Source organism: Hippocampus bargibanti, linkage group LG17 (genome assembly GCF_051943395.1).
Source record: "Hippocampus bargibanti isolate YZ-2025 linkage group LG17, ASM5194339v1, whole genome shotgun sequence".
Lineage (NCBI taxonomy): Eukaryota > Metazoa > Chordata > Actinopteri > Syngnathiformes > Syngnathidae > Hippocampus > Hippocampus bargibanti.
The window spans coordinates 1,018,375-1,037,323 of record NC_142750.1 but is presented as its reverse complement, the minus strand read 5'-3'; the positions used below and the strand labels follow the sequence as shown (position 1 = coordinate 1,037,323).

At 41.0% G+C, this 18,949-nt stretch overlaps 1 protein-coding gene across 3 annotated transcripts in view; it reads left to right on the top strand.

The window, feature by feature from the left end:
* Positions 1-7,538, top strand: part of plppr2a (phospholipid phosphatase related 2a) — a 56,644-nt gene extending 49,106 nt beyond the window's left edge. The window contains exons 8-10 of one of the 3 annotated variants that reach the window (XM_089017869.1): positions 372-515; positions 3,510-3,574; positions 7,132-7,538. In XM_089017869.1, coding sequence (XP_088873995.1) covers positions 372-515; positions 3,510-3,574; position 7,132 — 210 coding nt within the window. In that variant the 3' untranslated portion in view covers positions 7,133-7,538. Of the gene's footprint in view, positions 1-371; positions 516-1,593; positions 1,729-1,859; positions 2,038-3,509; positions 3,575-7,131 lie in introns of those variants that run through there. The other 2 variants (XM_089017871.1, XM_089017870.1) reach the window with 2 other exon arrangements.
* The last annotated feature ends 11,411 nt before the right edge of the window (positions 7,539-18,949 follow it).

The following is an 18,949-nucleotide window of genomic DNA, read 5'->3' as shown; positions in this document are numbered from 1 at the left end:
CTTTCTATCTATTTGAGTTTGAGTTTGAATAATAGCCAGCCAACGAGCTAGCTAGCCATAAGCAAATTTATTGTGTATACAGTTCAGAAACTAGCAAAAATATCAAATAATATAGAGATTTTATGAGGTTATCATGAATCCACACGTTCATAGTAAATATTCGAACAGTTTAATGACAGTATTTCTCCAGTTTTTTCGAGTCACAAGTTAATTCCTGGCCAATGCCACCCTAGTAAATCACACCACACTCGCAGCTGTGGAGTGATTCAGACATAGCACTACTGAAGGCCCAGGAGTGACATGCACCGCGTATGTCGGCCTTCCATCCTGTTGTTGAAATGCGTGTTTTCTCTTTGGAATTCTTCCTGCAGGTGACTTGTGTGATCAACAACTTCCAGCAGATGCCACCGAGACCTTCTCTGCAATCGCCCCAGTGTGGCGATTCCGCGCCGCCGATGCCCGTCATGACGCTGCCGTGTGTGGAGAGTCCACTGGAAAAGTTAAGTGGCCCTCAGGTAAGAGTCCCTCGGCCATGTTTGAAGACCCCTCCCCCCATCAAACAACCCCACACATGCACGCATGCACGAAATCCCCAACCGCACACGACAAACAAAAGCGAATGCGTAAATTCTGTTGCGCCGTCGGGCCGATGGCAACAAAAAATGTCTGGTTGGGATTTGTTCGACGGGCGTGAAATGCGTTGCGCTTCCATTTTGGGAAGAGATCGGAATAAAACCCGTTGCGCGTTTTTCTTACAGTGATACCTTGGCTTACAAACTTAATTGGTTCCCAGAGTGTGTAAGGCGAAAAGTGTGTATCCCAAAAATTATTTTCCCATGGGAAACCATTAAAATGAAAATAATCCGTTCTCATGTCCCCATAAAACATAATTTTCTGGTAAATAAGCCTTAAAACTACACAAAATATACCTTATTTTATGTATAATAAATGTGCTATGGTATTATAATTAAAGAAATAAACTGTACTGTATAATGAAGTCGTTTTATTTACCTTTTCTAAATTCTATATTACATATTTCTGTATTACATTTGCAACACTTTTTTCATTCATTAAAGGTGTGCCTTATAGTCCCGTGCGCCTTATATATGGGCACCGTTTGAAAATCCACAATTTATCAGGGGTGTGCCTTATAATCCGGTGCGCCTCATACACCGAAAAATACAGTATATATTTCTATATTATATATGGAACATTTTTTTCATTCATTGAAGGTGCGCCTTATAGGTCAGTGCGCCTTATATATGGACAAAGTTTGAAAATATACCATTCATTGGGTGTGCAGCTTATACTCCGGTGCGCCTTATACACTGGAAAAAATGATATCTTCTGATTTTTTTTTTTTAAGAATGTGTTCAAACCTCCGACGGACTGACAAATTGCAAAAGTTTTCGTCCCCTTGCAAGCTTCCCATTGGTGGGATTCCACCCCCTCCTCCACACCCCCCACTCGTAAAATGCCCGGCGTCCTTTGTGGTCCGTCACTTGTACCTGATTGCCTGTTTTCCTGTGTCTCCCACCTTGCCTCTTTCCTCTCAATCTGTCCCCCTTTTGTCTCCCCCCCCCCCCCCATCAGCATCCGTCACTTTGCTCTCCCCCTCCCCACTACAACACCTACGTTCAACCCTTCTAAGCAACATGGACGTTATCTCACTTCTTCTATTGCCATTTTTTTGCGTTTTGTGGCCACCCCGCCCCCACCCCAAAATAACCACGAGCCACCCCGGTCACCCCCTCTTCCTCACCGTCCACCTCCCATCCATGAGCATCTCTCTTGATGATCCTTCTCTGGGCTTTCCTCTCTCTTCTCTCTCCCCCCACCCCCTCTTTTTCCCCCTGCAGACTCCAGGGGGGTCAGGGTTCAGCGAGATCACATGACCATCAGCCCTATCGGTTCCCCGCCGAAGCCGATGCCCCCACGCCGTCTCGCTTCATTTCCAGTCGAGTCCGGACGGGACCTGTGCGGCGCATTCGGCGCGGCGCTACGCTACGCTGCCCCGCTCCTATTCCACGCAGGTTTAGACGGCTAGCGCACACAAAAAAAAAACGCCTCGGGAACCGATAGGCAAGATTATTTTTTTCGGGAGTGACCTTGGTGACCCCCCCCTCGTCCCCCGCCAAGGAACTACCTGAACTTTCATTTTTTTTGTTTTTCAAGAATCTTTTTTCACGTCATTTCTACTTTTTTTAATATACAATCATGCACTGTAACTTAACTCTTGTCGCCATTTTTTTTCTCCGCGACATGCACACGAATTTGACTAACTTTTATTGACATCCCCCGCCCCCTTTTTTTCGGACACGCCCCCTCTCTAATTCTATTTTTCATGATTATTTTACTTGTGTAACGTTTCCCTCTGCTGGAGAATTTGAGCACAAACACGTACGCATGTTTTTAAATCTAGACGTGTTTTCTTCCCATATTTTAATCCATTTTTTTGACACTGAAAGCTGTATCATGTTGTATATATTTTATTTCTTTTTTTGTATTGAGAATCATATATTTCGGCAAAACTCACTTCCTGGCTTGACTAGGGAAAAAAATGTATTTATTAGGTCGATGGTGGCGTGATCACAGGAGCGGGAAAAACTTATCGTGACTATAAAGTGACCTTGAGAGTTTTGAAAGGCGCTTATAAATGAAATTTATTATTATTATTATTATTATTATTATTATTATTATTATTATTATTATTATTATTATTATTACGACATTGATGGTTGATAACGACATTTAGCCTCCGAGTCTCTATTCAACATTTTGAATGGATTTCAACTTACGACCATTTTGACTTTTGGACTTCCGGAATATTAAGCACGAGTCTTAAAAGGTAAAATATAGCTTTAATATGCGGTAGAATCTTTGTAAAATACGCTCAGTCGAAGTCATTTGAAGCCATTGTACAAATTATGGACACAACTTGTCCGGAGGTGTCGGTTGTCCTTTAAGGGTTCTTTTTTTTTTCTTTCTTTCTTGATCTGAAAACCACTGTTTTGTCGGAAATGTGCGATGGGAACAATAAAAAAAAAAACGCAACGAGAGAAATGACGTCAGTGTTTTATTTGTATTTTTTGCATACATCTCAAAGGTTTTTGAATTCCAGGGTCCGATAGTTGAAATATTTTTTTTTTTTTTTGTCATTTTATTAAAATGACAAAAACATTTTTTGATCGGCACTATATGATGACTATTAGCTAGCTCACTTTCTATCTATTTTTTCATATTAACAAACCTGCTAACTTTTGAAACCGGAAAAGCGCTCAGTCCGGGTTGAGTGAACGCTGGTGCGTGTGGCTGCCGCAGCTCACCCGCAGAAAAACTTATCCTGTGACTGTAAAGTGACCCTGAGAGTTTTGAAAGGCGCTTATAAATGAATTGTATGATTATGATGCTGATTATTATTAGTTGATGATGATTATTATTGTTGTTATTATTGATATTATTGTTATTGTTCTAGAAACTTAGCCCTTGGACTCTCAATGTATTTTCAGGTTGCCTCCAAAAGATGGCGCTGTACTTCGTCCATATTTCTGGTTACTGCTGGACCATTGACATGGTGAGCATTTTATTATTATTATTTATTACTTTTTTATTTTTTTGACAAGTGCCATGCCTGGCCTGGCCTGGCGCTATAATGGTGATATGAAGTTGCCATGGCAATCGAAAAGTAATGTTTTATGTATTTGTTTATTTATTTTCATTACAGTCACTGACGACTGTTGTGCTTCCCTCATAAATAGGCATTAATTCTCGATATTTGAAATCTATTTTGCAATCACGTACGTACACGGCTATCTAAAGCTTCGGCTGTTTTTAAGAGTAAATCGACATGTCAAAAGTTAATTACAAAAACAGAGGCATCATTAAATGTACCTCTCAAGTATTTGTATTGCGCTACGATTACCTCAATTAGTACGCAGCTGCCAATCTAACAAGATGTCATCACGCTTTGTCTGAAACATCGCAGAAGCTAAAACAACATGGACTTTTTTTTCACGGCTGCGGCTCTACCGTCTTTCTTTGACAACTCCGGGATTTATACACAGACCACAAATCATGATGATAAAAGATAACGAAGATAATCATGATAATCATGATAATGATCTTTTCCTTTCAGCTATTCCCTTCTAGGGGACGCCACAGCGAATCAGTGTCCTCCATCTTTAGAATGATAATAATGATAATAATGATAGTGATGATAATGATGATAATGAGAAATATTTGTTCATTGCAAGAGCTATAGACCTCTGCTCTTATTGTCTTTCTCCTGAGCCGCTAGCTTTCTATCTATTTGAGTTATTTCCGGGTTGAGTGAACGCTGGCGCGTGTGGCTGCCGCTGCTCACCCGCAGAAAAACATATAAGCAGTGACTGTAAAGTGACCTTGAGAGTTTTGAAAGGCGCTTAGAAATGAAATGTATTATAAAAAAAAAATTATGCACCCCCTCCCCCATTTCTTTTTTTAATCTATCGAGCTAGCTATCCATTAGCTGGCTGGCTATCTCAGCTATTTCATTTGTATTTTTTTTTCTTGCCTCAAATTGCAATTTTGCTCATTGCTACCTAGCTCGTTGCTATCTATTAGCTATCTGGCTAGCTGGGAGGCTATCTGTTACCTATCTGGCTATCTAGTTAGCTGTTTGGCTAGTTATCTATTAGCTACGTATTAGGTAGGTAGCTAGCTTTCTATCTGAGTTACGTCCGGGTTGAGTGAACGCTGGCGCGTGTGGCTGCCGCTGCTCACCCGCAGAAAAAAAAAATATCCTGTGACTGTAAAGTTACCTTGGGAGTTTTGAAAGACGCTCATGACTGAATGAATGAAATGAAATGGATTATTATTCATGTGAAGAAAAATAAAGCACAGACATCTGCTGGTCAACTATGGGATATCAGTCATAAAGAAATATATCAGCAGCACGTAACCCCCCCGACCCAGTTATTGATTTTGTGTTGGGTGCAGAGGGTGTGAAATAAATGGAAAGTATTTCTGCAGCATGAAGGCGATTGTGCTACGTCGACAAGAACGGAATGTCGAGCGCTTAAAGGCTTCCTCCAACATGGCCAGCAATTACACTTAGCCAATCGAAAATGGGGGGGGGGGGGTAATTAATATATTTGGCTCTCCAAAACTGCAAAAGGAGGTTCAAGCTTGAAGAGGGGATGTTTGTTTGGATAGTTTGGCCCGGGTGTGGCCTCCATGAACTCATTCGCCGCCATTCTTCGAATATATATTTGGCAATTGAAAATCATGACGTGGAGCGCCATAATAATAATAATAATAATAATAATAATAATAATAATAATAATAATAATAATACATTTAATTTCTAAGCGCCTTTCAAAACTCTCAAGGTCACTTTACAGTCACAGGATAAGTTTTTTGAGTGTGAGCAGCGGCAGCCACACGCGCCAGTGTTCACTCATCCCAGAAGTTACTCAAATAGATAGAAAGCGAGCTAGCTAATAGATAGCTCTCTAGAAAGCTAGCCAGCTATATAGCTAATAGATATACAGATAGATAGCTTGCTAGCCATCTAGATAGCCATCCAGATAGATAGCGAGCCATCCATATGAATAATAATAATAAATTTCATTTCTAAGCGCCTTTCAAAACTCTCAAGGTCACTTTACAGTCACAAATAGCACATAGATAGCAAAGCTAGCTAGCTAGCCAATAGATAGCTAACAGATATAGCCAATAGTTAGCCAGCCAGATAGCCAGCCACCTAGATAGCTATATAGCTAGCTTTAAAAAAAAGAAATAAACACTGGGTTACGTGCCCAAATGTGTTTGGGGTTTTCATACTTGGGTGCCGATAAATCGTGTGTCACATCTCTACCCATGTTTTTCCCCTTCGACTAGGGGGAAGCATTTCCCTTTTGTCCATGTTAGCGCTTTGTTCCAGCTTCAGCTACATAGCTAGCTAGCTATCTCTCTATGTAGCTAGCGATTATCTATAATATAATAATATATATGATAGCTAGCTAGCTTGCTATCTATTTGAGTTAGTCCGGGTTTAGTGAAGATAGCCGTATAACTAATAGATAGCGAGCTAGATAGCTAGCGAGCTATCTATTGTGTTGCAATGACGATAACCCTGGCACTGGAGTGGACCCATCTTTCTTTCTTTCTTTCTTTCACTTGAATATAATCGCAAGGTAGTGAGCACCCCCCCCCCACCTCCCGCCCCGCCCCCCACCCGTCTCCCCGCCAGCAGCCCCGACATCCACATCCCCTTCACTCCCTCGCATTATCTTTCCCGGAAATTTCATTTCCAGCACAGCCTGGGCCCCATTATGAAGAGGGAGCGACATGCTGTAACCTTTTTAAAAAGCCATTAGCGATGCAGTGGCCCCTCCCCCTTTACCTCCTTTTCACCCCCCCCCCCCCCCCCTAGACAACCGCTTGACACGGAAACCTCCGAACCCCCCTGGTTTTAGCCTCCCTGACCCCTTTCCACACGCTGGCGGCAGCCGTAACGTTATTAGGACGATAGCGACAGCCGTTATTCAGCACGGGGCATCGGTGAAAGCGATAAGTGTACAAAAGGGGTCGGATGTAACGCTTACGAGGATGGATGGCGGGTCGTGGGTCACGGGTGGGCAAGATTTATGTTGGCGAGGCGGATGGATTTTATGCATGGGCAATTTGAAACCATTTTTTTTCTCCTTTGAATTAATCGATTAATCGACACAAGAACTGCCCGATGAATCGCTTCTTAAAGGACAACCGACACCACCTTGTTTTTGAGTTGAGGGACGATTCCTGACGTGACGTCACGTCAGGAACGCCCCTGATCGAGAAAGCGACACACAATGCATTTTGGGTACTTTTTTGTCGTGTTGCTGCCACCGCTCACCCGCAGAAAAACAAATCCTGCGACTATAAAGTGTCCTTGAGAGTTTGGAAAGGCGTTTCTAAATGAAATGTATTCTTATTATTATTGTTAGCTATCAGGATCGGAATCATCTTGATTGGCCAAGTATGTTGAACACGCAAGAAATGCGTCTGCGGTCTTGGAACAGCGAAACGTGAAAAATGTCAAGTTGCGTGAAAGCCAAATGACATGTTGACGCAAACAGAGATTTGACATGTCGCCTTTCCCCATTCCAGACGAAGCCATTTTGTCTTCCCAAATGAGGAAGGCCGCCTTTCAAAACCCGAAGCTCATTTGTGGGGACTAATCGGCCAATCTTCTTGCAACAATGAAAGCGCTCCGTCCGTCGCCCGACGTTTCGCCGCCAAAATGACAGACGTGTCAATCTACGCATCGCTTCAACATCGGCGCCGAGAGGGAAAACGCGTCGGGGTGCCACTCAGCTGACACGCTGATTTTTCCGCCGCCATGCATCCATTTAGGCATGTTTTCCCCCGATTTCAAGCACTTTGAACGATAAATGAAACAATTAGACAAAGACACACATCCAAGGGATTGAAGAGCATGCAGAATGGAAAAGGAAGTTGTCAAATAAAATAAATAAACCAGTCAATAAATAAACAAACCCACGAATAAATAAATAAGTCCATAAATAAATAAATCCCTGAATAAATAATTCCATAAATAATAAATAAATAGGCAAATAAAAAAATAAGGCCATACATAAATTAACAAGTCAATAAATAAGTAGATCAATTAATCAATAAATAAATAAGTCCATAAATAGATAGATAAATAAATTGATAGATAGATAAATTAATTAATTAAATAAAGAAATAGATAAAGAAATACGTGCATAAATAAATTAATAACTCAATAAATAAACAAGTTGATCAATTAATCAATAAAAAGTCCATAAATAAATACGTCCATCAATCAATCGATCGATCGATCAATCAATAAAAAGACCAATAAAGAACTAAGTCCATAAATAAATAAATAAATAAATACATAAATAAATAAGTTCATGAATCAATAAATCAAAAAGCCCATAAATAGATAAATTGATAAACAAATAAACCAAATAAGTCAATAAATACAATAAATACATAAATGAACACATCAATAATAAATAGATAAATTTAAAATTAAATAAACAAATACATAGATAAAGAAATACTTAAATGAATGAAATATAAATAAATTAATACACAAATAGCTCATTAAAAATAAATAAATAACTGGATGAATGGATGAATGAATGAATGAATGAATGAATGAATGAATAACTGGATGGATGAATAGATAAATGAATAAATGGTGCTTTGCTTTTGTGTTATTTATTAGCTTATGCTAGCGCAGGCCAAGAGTCACATTTAAAATGCAATTAAGAATACATTTGCGCGTGTTCGGTTTCAGACAGCGACGCCTTAACATTCATGTGCTGTAAGCATATTGTATCATTTCCACTTTGCCCTTGTCTCCGCGTTCCCGATATCGCACACACACACAAAAAAACAACGTCAAGCAGAACTAACCAAAAAGAAAAAACAAAACAACAACTGGCGAGCAGCTCATTAATCTTATTGCCCAACATCCCCTTTCCGACGACCTCAAATAGAATTGTGAGTGGCGCTTCTAAGAACGGGCGCAGCCTCAAATGACTTTCTCTTCTGGACGCGTATCTACTGTATATTTATTTATTGACGTCTTTATCAGCGCGCGACAACTTCATAATTCACTCAGGACGCCGCTGACAGTTCCAAAGTGAACCCGCCTTGAAAACGGTCCAAAAATTGACATCAAAACAGCAAAAAAAAATTCTCCTGTCTGACGTCGAGCGGCTATTTTGCATACAAATGCTAACATGTTAGCTCGCATTTCATGTGGAAAGAATTCCAATCGTCATAGCACAGGCGAAAGGAAGTCTTTTTATGACACGTGGTAATAAAACCACTTTATTATACAGTACAGTTTATTTCTTTAATTAGAATACCATAGCACATTTATTATACATAAAATAAAGTATATTTTGTGTAGTTTTAAGGCTTAGAAAATTAGAAAATTATGTTTTATGGGGACCTGGGAACAGATTATTCTCATTTTAATGGTTTCCTATGGGAAATTAATTTTTGGGATCCACACCTGTCGCCTTACACACTCTGTCTGGGAACCAATTAAGTTTGTAAGCCAATTCGCAAGCCAATGTATCACTGTATTATTTTTATTATTATTATTATTATTAAAAGAACTCCAGGCGCGGACCATTCAGTGTTGTATGTTTCAACTTGTTAAGTTTGTTCAATCTTGTCATGGTTTTGTTTGCTACTTTGGACCTTTCTGTTCTGATGATATTGTTGTTCCTTCCACACTGTCTGATAACCAATGAAGTTCGTAAGCCAAGGTATCACTGTATTTGCACGATGGACAAACGCCGCCTCCTGGATACCCCCCCCCCCCGCGCCATCTTTCCATTTTGCCTTCATTTTCCTCCTGCAGGGGTGTACGTGCGCGCTCACGTGCGTGAGTGTTTAGATGAATGGCTGATGGAGAGAGAGAAAAAAAAGAGCGACTCGGAGAGGGGGCGTCGCCCTCCATCGCTGCGATTTCCACATCTCGCAGAAAATCCACAATGTCGTCGACTTGAGCGAGCGGGGGGGGCAAAAGCGCATAGTCTGGCAACAATGGAGTGAGTATACCAAGCGCCGTCACTCGCATCCCACGTCATGTTCCTTTTGGAGGCGCCATACAAGGATCGCATGCCGTGGCTGCTGGCATTATTTGGACACCATCAATTGATGCCTGGCCTTTTTTTCATTTCTGCGCGCGCGCGTGTGTGTGTGTGTGTGTGTGTGTGTGTGTGTGTGTGTGTGTGTGTGTGTGTGTGTGTGTGTGTGTGTGTGTCTTTCCTCATCGTTCGTGTCGGACGCTTGTTGCTCATATTTGCAGGGAATACTTGTTTGTACAGACCTCACTTTTGTACAGACCTCACTTTGTGATTTGTTTTTTTACATATAATTGTATTTTTTTATTTATATTAATATAGATTTTTTTCTATTTTATTTTATATCTGTATAGAAACAAGAGATGATATATTTATTTTATGATATATTCTATTTATATTTATTTTTACTTTTGTGTACTGTATTTATATAGACATGTATTTTATTATATATTATAGCTGATTAAACTACACTATATTTATTTTTATGTATTTATATTGGATTGGATATGCCTTTATTATATATTTATTATGTATTTCATTATTTATATTTATTTATTTTTATATTTATATAATATATTATTTCACAGTATATGGATTAGATAAATTTACATTTCTACAGCACGTATAAATATGATGAAAGGAATGGAAGTAGAAAAACGAAATACATGAGCTGCTGGAAAGGCAGCTCATCAAAATTATTCATAATTCAACATCAAAATAAATATAGAAATATAATAAATAGCAAATTAAAAAAGTGCTAAGAAATCAAATGTATTATTATTATTAAAATAAATAAATTAGTTTAATCAGATATAATAATAATAATAAATTTCATTTATAAGCGCCTTTCAAAACTCTCAAGGACACTTTACAGTCCAATAAATATCTAATCAATTGCTGTGTGCGTCCACATCAATTGTGTGTGTGTGTGCGCGTGAGGGGTGTCCACGACGCACTGTCAAGCATGAACTCTCTGAAGTCAATCCTTGTCGATCCAATTCCGATTGATCAAGCAGCAAAAGAGAGACATGAAGTTCCATCTTTCATGGACGCGTTGAGTGAGCGTGAGCCTTTTTCAGTTTTTTTCTATGACCCCCCCCCCCCCCCCCCACATTGCCACCCCCTCCCCCCCTCCTCCTTTCGAGCCAAAGAAACACAAGAAGACATGAAGAGGAGTGAAGAGCTTGGTTGGCACTGCATTCATGCACTGCAGTATTTCACACGCGCTAGTAGTCAACCTACGCCGACGACGTGTTCACCGGAACACGTCTTCATATATCTTCATTGGATGCATGTCCATTTTGGTTGGGACTTTAGCAAGCATCGTGACATTTCACAAGTTTGATTTGCCTTCGCGGGCCGAATAAAATGACGTGGCGGGCCAGATTTGGCCCCCGAGCCTTGACTTTGACACCTGTAATGTAATGGATTAGCCACCTGGCTGAATAGAAAGAAACCTAGTCAGTTTGCTTGTTAGCTTGCCCGATCGCTAGCTACCTGGATCGCTAGCTACCTGCATTGCAATCTACCTGGATCACTAGCTAGCCCGCTAGCTAGCTGGAGAGATGAGCATGGAATTTCGCAAGTTTGATTTGCGTTCGCGGGCCGAATAAAATGACGCGGCGGCCCAGATTTGGCCCCTGGGCCTTGACTTTGACACCTGTGGTCCACATGATCCAAACGAGGAGGAATTATCACAATGCAAGCCCGTCGCTTTCCCTTTGGGAGCTATCCTTGGTTCTGATTCCCCCCGCCCCCAACAGACACAAGACCCGCCCTGTTGATTGACAGCCACGTGTTGGCTTTGAAGCTAACTCCGTGTGCACATGTGGACGAGGCCTTGAGTGTATACGTGACTGGCGGAGGGTGAGATATATTTTTTTAAAGGGGCGGGGGTGGGGGTGGGGGCTTAGTGTGGTACTGAAGGTGTGTTGGGGGTATCCTCAGAGGGGCTTGAGCAGAGGAGAGTGAAAGAAGGTGAAAAAAAACAAACAGCTGTGCGCTAATTGGGCTCCCCTTAGTATTGCAAGGCATCCATTGACATCTGTTTGATAATTGGCTAGCTCAGCGTGTCTCATGCAAAATATTGGAAAAGGAATATACGGGGGGGGGGGGCATGTTGGGAATTGTGTGTGTGTGTGCGCGCGTGCATGTGTGTGTGTGCGCGTGTGTGTGAGTTAGCGTGCAAATGCATGCTGCTAGCGTCTGACAGGGAGGGAAGCGGTGATTTGTTGCTATTGTGAAAGCGCCACAGGTCTCACATTTACCGCCATTGTCTCTTCCGCGAAAGAAGGCCCGACTGATGCATTGAAGGCGCGCTAACCTCACCCCCACCCCTGAGCGGAGATGCGTTCAGTTCACAGCCTGCGTTTAGCTTGACAGATGAGAAAAAAATATATATATATATATATATATATATATATATATATATATATATATATATATATATATATATATATATATATATACAAGTGCTAAGTGTCAAGTGATTGTTTACAGCCTCTCCTGCTACATTCCGCCACCTCCCCTTTTCAACCCCCAATGGACTTTTCTAGCGAGTTGATTTGAGCCACAGAGGCAAAAGTGATATTAGCTTCTTCCGCAATTTGCTTTCAAGAAAGGGGGGAGAGGCCGTCAGATTGTATAGATAAATATGTTGAATAATTGATGCGATGTATCTTTAGAGGGTGGGGTGGGGGGGGGGGGTATCGAGGAGTGGGGGGTTCTGTGGGAGTGCACAGACGATTGCCGGCGATGTTAATGGTGAATTCGGCAAGTCTTTGAATGTGCTCCACAAGAGAACTTGCATTTCCCAGTGTTCCTGAATGCATCACGGAGCTGGGTTAATCAAGCAACAGGTTTAAAAATAAATTAAAGTAATTCAGCTTTTGTGAAATCTCTATATCAACCAATATGTATGTCTTGCATTGTATTATATTGTGTACATCCGCCCCCATTTCAAGCTCACATAACTCCAGACTCATACCACTTAGGTATGAACTCAAATCAAGCACGTCAAGTGCCATGATGCTAGCTAAAATTCAAACCCAAATTTCAAATGGTTCCTTCCATGTAAACCGCAATGATTCCCGAATGTGTTTGAGTTTTGTTTTTTTCTTGCCAGGGGTGCAGAAAAAGCATTGGTCAGACCTCTGTCAATGTTTTTTTCCCTTCCACAACGGGGCAGCATTTGCATTTTGTCCATGTTAGCGTTTTCCTACAGCTTCAGCTGTTGTTAAAGCGCTATATAAATCAATATGGATGTATTGTATTTTGTCTAGCAGCCCCCATTTCAAGCTCAGATAACTCCAGACCCACATAACTTAGGAATTAACTCTTTTTTTTTAGATGAAAGAAAAGAGTACGGTTTTGTTATGATGCATTGAATGTTGATGTCGTCCTAAAATTCAACAAACACCCCCATTTCAAGCTCCGATAACTCCAGATCCGTATAACTTAGGAATTAACTCTCTTTTTTTTCTGATGAAATAAGAGAATGTAAGGTTTGTAACCCTGTATCGAATGTTTATGTAGTCCTAAAATGCAATATTCTGTCGGTCCTGGAATTGAAGTGACAATGACAAAAACCCTGGCACTGGAGTGGACACATTTTTGCACACCGTCTACCAGTGAATGAGTTAAAAACTAACGATTTTTTTTGTTTCCCCCTTTCCTGCAGGACCTGGTCTGTTTCCCCACCCTTCACTCCAGCTTTCTCCAGTCAGAATCCAAAATTGATTTGGGGTGCTAAAAGGGTGTAGAAAAGATGGTCGGACCATTAGCTCCCGTCTCGACTACGGGTATTCTTGGGTTGATAATACAGATGTTCGATGTTATTGCTTGAGAATACGCGTAGATGAGCGGAAGCCGGCGTCAGCGGTCCTCGCCACGAACCCGAGCCTACTCGCGGACCCCAAACTGGCCACGCCCCTCCTCCCAAGCCTCCTCGACAGGAAGTAAGAACCTTTCCGAGCGTGCATCACACACCTTTTCAGCTTGGCTTGTTCATCCGCTTGACAGATGGATGCCCTTATCGGAGTGCGTGCTGAAGAGGGGAATACAATAAGTGCACGTGGGGGGGGGGGGGGACACACACACACACACACCCCCCCCCCCCCCCCCCCCCCGATAGCGGCGAGACATGACCACGCTCGACAGGACGGCGGTTTTCGGCCGTTGCGCTTGCTGTTGTGTTTAAGGTCACAGTCAAAGAGCAAATGCAATATCGAGACGGGCCGGACGGTTGATTTGGGGTCACAAGCAGAACATACAGTGATTCCTCAGTTTACAAACTTAATTGGTTCCCAGAAAGTGTGTGTAAGGCGAAAAGTGTGTCTTCCAAACATTAATTTCACATAGGAAACCATTAAAAAGACAATAATCCTACTATACTGTGACTGTAAAGTCATTGAGAGTTTTGAAAGGCGCTTATGAATTAAATGTATTTTTATTATTATTATTATTATTATTGTTATTATGAATCAATTCCCAGGTCCCCATAAAACATAATTTTTGACTAAATAAGACTTAAAACTAGAGATTAGAGACGGACTTAAAATCAGAGTGCAATAAGTGCCCTCTCATTAGGCCTCGTGTTTATCAGCACTCGGCTCCTCCTCTGAGAGGAAGGGAAACAGAAGGCCAGAAGAGAAGAACCGACTTCAGATTAGGATCACCATAATGACTCTTTGTTATCCCGAGATCACGTTTCACACCTGTGCTACATGCAGATGAGGCGCCGGCGCTCCATACGTGTGTTTGTATGACTAGTCTTGTGAGGACTACTAACATTTTATACCATATGTAGTGAGGACATTTTTGACAAGTGAGTGAGGGTCTATATATGCATCTGTTAAAGATTCAAAGAGGTTCTCACAAATTCACCCAAAATGATTTTTGGTGTGTATTTTCATTTCACTTGGATACACACACTTTTTACTCATTGTGTGTGTGTTTATGTTTGTGTTTGCGTGGTTAATGAGAGGAAAACGTTCATACCATAAAAAGTTAAATGATATTTTAACCAAATTCACCACAGGGGTGAGGACTTTGAATGTAGCCATTCAGAAACCTCACTCCTGCTGTTATTTCAGTTTCAAGCCCACTTTTTATTGCTTTGTTATTAAATAATTTGAAGTGGGAAATGGGGTGACGTTTAGTGTTCAAATGGAACACTAGTTCTTCTCTAAACTTATCAGCAACAGTGGTCCTCACTTCCTATCTGGAGTTATCCGGACTTCACAAAACCATTGAAACAGGAATATGTGTGTGTGTGTGTGTGTGTGTGTGTGAGGTCCATCCCATCCATATGCAGATGCGAGCGTGGTTCCAAAAGGAAGAAAAAGATCAAGTTCATGGACGTGTGTGTGCAAAAAAAGAAAAGATGGAGAAAGGAGAGCTGTGTGTGCGTGTGTGTGTGTGTGTGTGTGTGTGTGTGTGTGTGTGTGTGTGTGTGTGTGTGTCTGCATGTGCGTATGTGCACATGTGTGTGTAGCTGGCATTCACCCTAGCAGTGCGCACGCATTTGGAATGAACAAATAGATAAAGATAGAATGAAATAAATATGTAACAATCGCAGGCATTGCCGTGGGTGCCTGGCAACCGGATCCCTGCGTTACCATGGATACAGTTGCTACAGAATGGGAGGTGATTGGCAACCGTGACAACGAGGAGGGAATAACATTTGACCCTTCTTGCTGAATCGGGGGGACAGAGGGGTAGTGCATGAAGTGGGGGGTGGTATCACAAGGAGCATCTTTAGAAATTCACCCTCCGAAGCTGCTTCGCTCTCACTTATTTAACACGTACACACGCTCACACACTCACACACCCATGCACACAAAGCCCCCCCCCCCCCCTATGCCCCTGGCTGCCCCAGCATACACACACTCGCACACCAATCTACACAATCACGCGTACACATTGATTTTACGCTCATTATACTCTGAGACACACAAGCGCATATTGATGCTTTAACATAGCAGCACTAATCCCATCATAACACACACACACATTCCTGTTTCAATGGTTTTGTGACGTCCGGACAACTCCAGATAAGGAGTGAGGACCACCGTTGCTGATAAGTTTAGAGAAGAACTAGTGTCCCATTTGAACACTAAATGTCACCCCATTTCCCACTTCAAATTCTTTAAAAACAAAGAAATAAAAAGTGGACTTGAAACTGAAATAACAGCAGAAGTGAGCTTTCTGAATGGGTACATTCAAAGTCCTCACCCCTGTAGTGAATTTGGTTAAAATATCATTTGACTTTTTTTGTGGTATGAACTTGTTCCTCTCATTAACCACACACACACAAACATAAACACACACAGTGAGTAAAAAGTGTGCGTATCCGAGTGAAATGAAAATACACACCAAAAAATAATTTTGGGTGCATTTGTGAGGACCTCTCTGTAACTTTAACAGATGCATAAATAGACCCTCTAGAAGCCGTTAGAATGAAAAAATTGTGAGGACCGGCCAAAAGGTCCTCACTTCTCAAAAATGTCCTCACTACGTATGGTATAAAATGTTAGCGGTCCTCACAAGACTAGTCATACACACACACACACACACACACACACACACACACACACACACAGTATCTTTGCAGATGTGGCATGTGGTGGACGCCCAAATCGCAGACTTCTCACCTCGGACCATGAGGTGGACGCTCGCTAAAGTGGAGTGACAAGTTGGCATCTGCGCAAGGCGGTCCAGACGCGTGAAGGGGGCGTGGCCAATGCATCGTTGTCCAGATGCGGCGAATGGTCGTCTGAGAACACGTTCCAGATGTGGCGGACGGAGCGAGTCTCGTAGCGTCGAAGATGTCCAGGAAAAAAAGAGGGAAGATGGATGACTTTTCTGCCTTTTGGTCATGTTACGAGGAGGGAAGGTCAAGTCTGCCATCTTGTGTCCGTTAGCAGGTGACAAAAAAGTGATTTGAAACCATTTCCACTTAGATGTGTAAAATAATTGATGAATCGGTTCATTGAAGGCAAATAATGATATATATCCTGAAATATCTGTCTAGCTAGCTGTCTAGCTAGCGTTCTATCTATTTGAGTTATTCCGGGTTGAGTGAACGCTGGCGCGTGTGACTGCCGCTGCTCACCCACAGGAAAAAAAAACTGATCTGTGACTGTAAAGTGACCTAGTGTTTTGAAAGGCGCTTATCAATGAAATGTATTATTATTATTAGTATTATTATTATATATTCCCTCATATAAAATATAATTATAAAATAATATATATTACCTCATATAAAACTAATATAACTATAAAATATAATATATATTCACTCATATAAAAATATATCAATATAAAATATGATATATGTAAAAAAATATGTATTAAACATGTAGTAAACATGTATTATTATGATGATGATCTTGATGATGGTGATTTTTTTATTATATTTATTATTCTATCAATAGAATGATGACACTCAATTATTGTTGTGATTGAGACGAAATGGCAATACACTGTGCTGCCAGAAGAGGCGCTGTAGTCGCTGTTAAAAGATTGTACAGTATGTATGTAGAATTGCTTCAAACTTGTCTTGTTCAGAATAAAAACTCCTTTTTGGAAAAGTCTTGGCCGTCAGCCTCACATCTGGATGAAAACAGCCGTCAGGACTGCGGTGCAAAAAAGTAGCCCGTTGAATTTAATTACACGACACTGTCATTGTTGTTGTCATTATTGGCGTCATTATTGCAGGTGTGGCTGCAGGTCATCTGGGACATGAAATTGCTTGCTGCATGCTGACGAATGGCAATTAAAAATTGCTTAAGAGCGGTTGGGTGTATTCATTAAGTCAGTTTGAATCAGTCGCGTTCCAAAAGATGTCTGGAGAAGTTTTTGCGGATTTTTGTTCAAAGGCTAAGGCAACGATAATAATCTTTAAAGTACAAAGTATTTGGAAAACGCAAGTGATATTGATTCAGAGAGGTCAAATTAAAGTGATTTGTTCTATATTTTGTTGGGGTCTCTAATATGCTTTTACTCGGACATGCTTGCATGGGTGAAGCTTTGAGGTTGTGTACAGTGATAGGTTGCCCCCTTGTGGCCGGATGTCCAAAGGGCCAGAGGAAAAAGTATATATATTATTTTTATACGAGGGAATATATATATTATATTTTATATTTATATTTTTTATGAGGGATATATATATATTATAATGTACTAAATGTCTCATGCTTGTTTCCTCTAAAACAGGTCGGTGACTTTCGGCCTTGTTCTGCACAAAGATGGCGTTGCTGAAGCTGCGCTGTCGACTCTCCGCGCCCTCTTCACGCTTCCGCTTTACAACTTGATGCACCACACGACCAAAACTACTCGCATCCTTACTTCTGTCATATTAATTACTTGTTTGTTTTTTTTCCCCCTTGTCTCATTATTTAACTCCGCCGTTCCCCGACTGACATCTGAGCGACGCTAATTAGCAAAGGGTGTTTTGTCGAGCGGTGAGGATAGTTGTCATTCGAAACGACAATCGCAATCATTCTGTCTCACGCACTAAATTCAGATTTTCATTTCATTGTCAGGGCAACCCGTGAGTTGCACGGTGGATTGAACTTAAACCTTTCACAGACAGTTTTTTTTTTAAATTATTATTATTATTTTTAGTTTATGAGTGAAACAAAGGAGGGTGATAAAAGGCCACGTATGAGTGACATCAACAAAATAAAGGTGCTGTGAAACACCAAATTCACTTGAATGTATTATTATTATTGTTATTATTATTATTATTATTATTATTTGCTAGCTATTAGCTATCTGGATAGCTATCTGGCTATCTATTACCTATCTACCCAGCTAATAGCTAGCTAGCTAGTTAGCTGGCTATCTATTAGCTAGCTAGCTTTATATTAGCTGTCTTTCTAGCTAGCTAGCTATCTATTAGCTATCTATTAGCTAGCTTCTATCCATTTGAGGTCCTTCCGGGTTGAGTGAACGCTGGCGCGTGTGGCTGCCGCTGCTCACCCACATGGAAAAACTTATCCCGTGACTGTAAAGTGACCTTGAGAGTTTTGAAAGACGCTTATAAATGAAATGTATTATTATTGTTATTATTAATGACTGTTGAGGTGCCTTTGAGCAAATGCTTGTGTGTTACTTGGCACATTATGTGGTTTTCCCACGACATCAAATCGATGCTATTTTGCATACATTTGAATAGAATGGCAAAACAAGAGTTGTGCAATGAAAGTCTAAACCAGATGCAGCACAGGTTGTCCCTCGACCGTGTGAAATGCAGCTAATTTTCCAGATTCCTGTGGCCTTTGTTCCTCGAGGGCGTTGCCTTTAGCAGGGGGGTGGGCGTGTCC